Here is a 3,113-nt window from a genome sequence, read left to right on the forward strand (position 1 = left end):
TTTCAGAGAACAAATCACTGTATTCCCGGATGAGAATTTTTCCCCACAAAAAAGACAGGATGCACATTTGGTTCCAAGGATCAACAGAAATTTATGTCAGCTTCATGAAAATATAATACAAAGGACTCATCTTGCCATGTTTATATAAACTTAAAAAACAAAGGTACAGCATAAAAATTGTGGGAACACTGTACAAATAAAAATCAGTGAAATGCTAATTTGAACAGAAATTCTTCACTTATACTGCTGCAAAAATACATAAAGCGAGAGTATATCAAATTTTATTCATATTTTTAAATACAAAGATGATTCTGGAAGACTTATCAAATATACCAGTGAGGCTGATCTGAGTGGATTCTCCTATTACCGTATTCATTGACTACGCAATTACAGTGGCTCTATTTATTTAAGAAGAAGCTGTGTCTTCTGTAAAACTGTGCGCAATCAGAATGAGACTTCTGTGCTCAAAATACAACTGAAATGCTTCTGACAGGTGTTTATTCCAGACACAGAATGACTGTTTGCTTTACAGGTGTATCTGGTATGTTAAGCTCCATTGTACAGTCAATCTATTTTATCAAGGAAGTCTGAGCTACAAAAGCTAAATATTTTTTATTGTTTTATACTATTAATGTTATAAAAATAAAGTACCAACATAACTTCATTTACAACAGGAAAAAAAGCAGCTGTATTATACTTGGCTCAAAGTCTGTATCTATATAAAGAAATGTCAATTTAACCAAACTAAAAAAACCCACCTCAAGAACCCTCAGTTTACTAAACGTGAGGTTCTCTGGTTTTCTTTTATATTCACTGAAACATTATCTTTAAATTATAACCCTCCCTTTTGAAATGCACTTTGGCTAGTTATTTAATGACTCCTGGTTTTTAGATCATCCTTTCTACGTGGTCATGTTACCATACAGAATTATTATATACAAGTCTCCAGCTATTTAACATATACACAAAGGTGATGAATCTCAGCCTTTAAGAACATAACACATCCCCTATGCCCAAGCAAAGTCCTTGCAGGTCATAAGGAACATCAAAGCACTGGCTGGTGTTTCATAATGTATGATCAACATAAGTGGACAAAAAATATTTTCTCAGTAAAAGGTTATTGAAAAAACCCCAAAGCATTCACCAAATGCTAATACATATATGGTTGCGCCTGATACAAGTTTTAATTATGAAATACCAATCTGAAATGTTTTTGCTGTGTAAAAATAGGTTTCTTCTAAAAATGTGCTGGGTCCCTCCCAGTCACACCCAGGGTTTCCATCCAGGAAAAAGTCGGCTCAGATTTTTCGGGTCCATGGCCTGCTGTATGAGGAGGTTCACCTGCCCTCCCACACTGAGCACTGTTCCCTCCTCAACACCTTTCAGCTTCTCTTGAAGTCTCATCAGAACACGCTCAGCCACTTTGTTAAAACTCTGGTCATCACTGCTGGCAGAATAAAAAAAAAGAAAAACAAGTGCACTAGGTACGGATCCTGAACAACACGAGCAACATTCAGTACGAAAGCTGTAAAGCAAGGCAACAGCGCGGTCGGCACAGTAAGGAAAAACTCTTGCACCTGGCTTTTCTTTTACATTCTTGCGGATCAGCATTGAGGGTAGAGCTCATGTCAGCCTCATCCTCTGGCCTCTGCTGCAAATACAAAGCTTTCAAGGGGTTCATGGTCCAGTCAAAAAGAGGATCGTACAGCAGCACCTACACAGCAAATAATTTAAACTGTTAACTAGAGCTAGTTCAGTGCCCTAGCAGGACGAGAAACTCTCAGTCGGTAATTCTTATGTTAACCACAATATTATGAGGTTTGGGTTTGTTGGATTTTTTTAAAATCCAATAGAATTGGGCTAAATTGCTTAGCAGACAATCCAACAATAAAACTGCATCTGAGCATTTGCAGGTGTCTGCATTGTTCATACTTGACTCCACTCTGCCACTCAGTCCCATCTCAGCAATGAAGGGGTCATTTTTTAATACACTTCTAGGCGCTAAATATCATAATTAGTTTTTAATGCTCAGTATAAGCTGCTATTTAAAATTACTTTAATTCTCTTCTTTGTGACTTATGCAAAGAGGATTTAATTCAATTGGCACTAGTCATGCTAGGAATGCTGCACAATGGCTACAAGTGTTTAGATGCTGAAGAGGAAAAACTGCATGTGCCTGAAATTAATAGTTCCTATAGAAAATGCAAACTCGTCATAGTCTTATTGAATAAATCTGGCCAACACTACTACATTAAAATTCAACAAAAAATCCCTACATTAATATTTGGTATAGTAATGCATGTGAAGACAAAGAAACTGAAGATATTCTGGCAGGTTACTATCAGGAAGAATGAAAAAATGCTTACCTCTACAATAGTCAGCAAAGCTTCCTGAGAATTTCTCATAACAGCCATTGTTTTCTCACAGCACCTAGAAAATATTTTACTGTATTTTTAGGTTCTTTTTGGTAAAATTGAATGGTATTTTCATCATTTAAATAAAGGATATTTGTGGCCTTCTTAAAGATTAATATCTAACAAATGAGTAACCTTTCTGATATTTCTATTTTGGAAAAAAAAAAAGGAGAAACTTAGAAATGTAAGACCAGAAGGAGACTGAGTAGTTCACTGATGATATTCCCTGTAGGAAAGAGATTACCTGTTCTGCTGTCTGAAATGTTTCTGTATGCAGAATTAACTGCTGAGCTAACACTGATTCCACAACAGGGTGACAATAACCTATTAGTTAGTGAAGAATATGCAAAGCTGGGCAACAATAATGATCCTGTAATTGGTTATACAAATAACAGTGTATGGGTTAGAGGACAGCATTTATTTTTGGGTATTATCAGCAGAAATCCAAGTCTCCTCTCAAGCATCAGAACTATTTAACATACAACAACCCTAATGCTGAAGCACTCTGCCACCGCCCCACCTCTCTGCAGTACAGGAGCACTTACCTTCTGAAGACTCCTTCCACGCCACTAATCCCCATTCCGTCCACAATGTCCCTGGTTAATCTAAATGGAACAGTCTCTGGTGTGGGGAGGATTTTACCTTGCTCAAAAGCAACCCCTAAATGAAAGGATAATAAATGTTTTAGAATCATAGAAT

General features: G+C 36.7%; 1 protein-coding gene across 1 annotated transcript; it reads right to left on the bottom strand.

Annotated features, from left to right (window-relative positions):
* Positions 1-1,263: 1,263 nt before the first annotated feature.
* Positions 1,264-3,078, bottom strand: LOC104531763 (serine-protein kinase ATM-like; the record flags this gene model as incomplete). Its single annotated transcript, XM_010176755.1, has 4 exons — positions 1,264-1,444; positions 1,578-1,714; positions 2,367-2,430; positions 2,960-3,078. Coding segments are annotated over 4 exons (501 nt in total), but the record flags the coding sequence as incomplete, so codon positions are not given.
* Positions 3,079-3,113: the final 35 nt, after the last annotated feature.

The sequence above is a fragment of the Antrostomus carolinensis genome, unplaced genomic scaffold (assembly GCF_000700745.2).
Source record: "Antrostomus carolinensis isolate BGI_N321 unplaced genomic scaffold, ASM70074v2 scaffold7191, whole genome shotgun sequence".
NCBI lineage: Eukaryota > Metazoa > Chordata > Aves > Caprimulgiformes > Caprimulgidae > Antrostomus > Antrostomus carolinensis.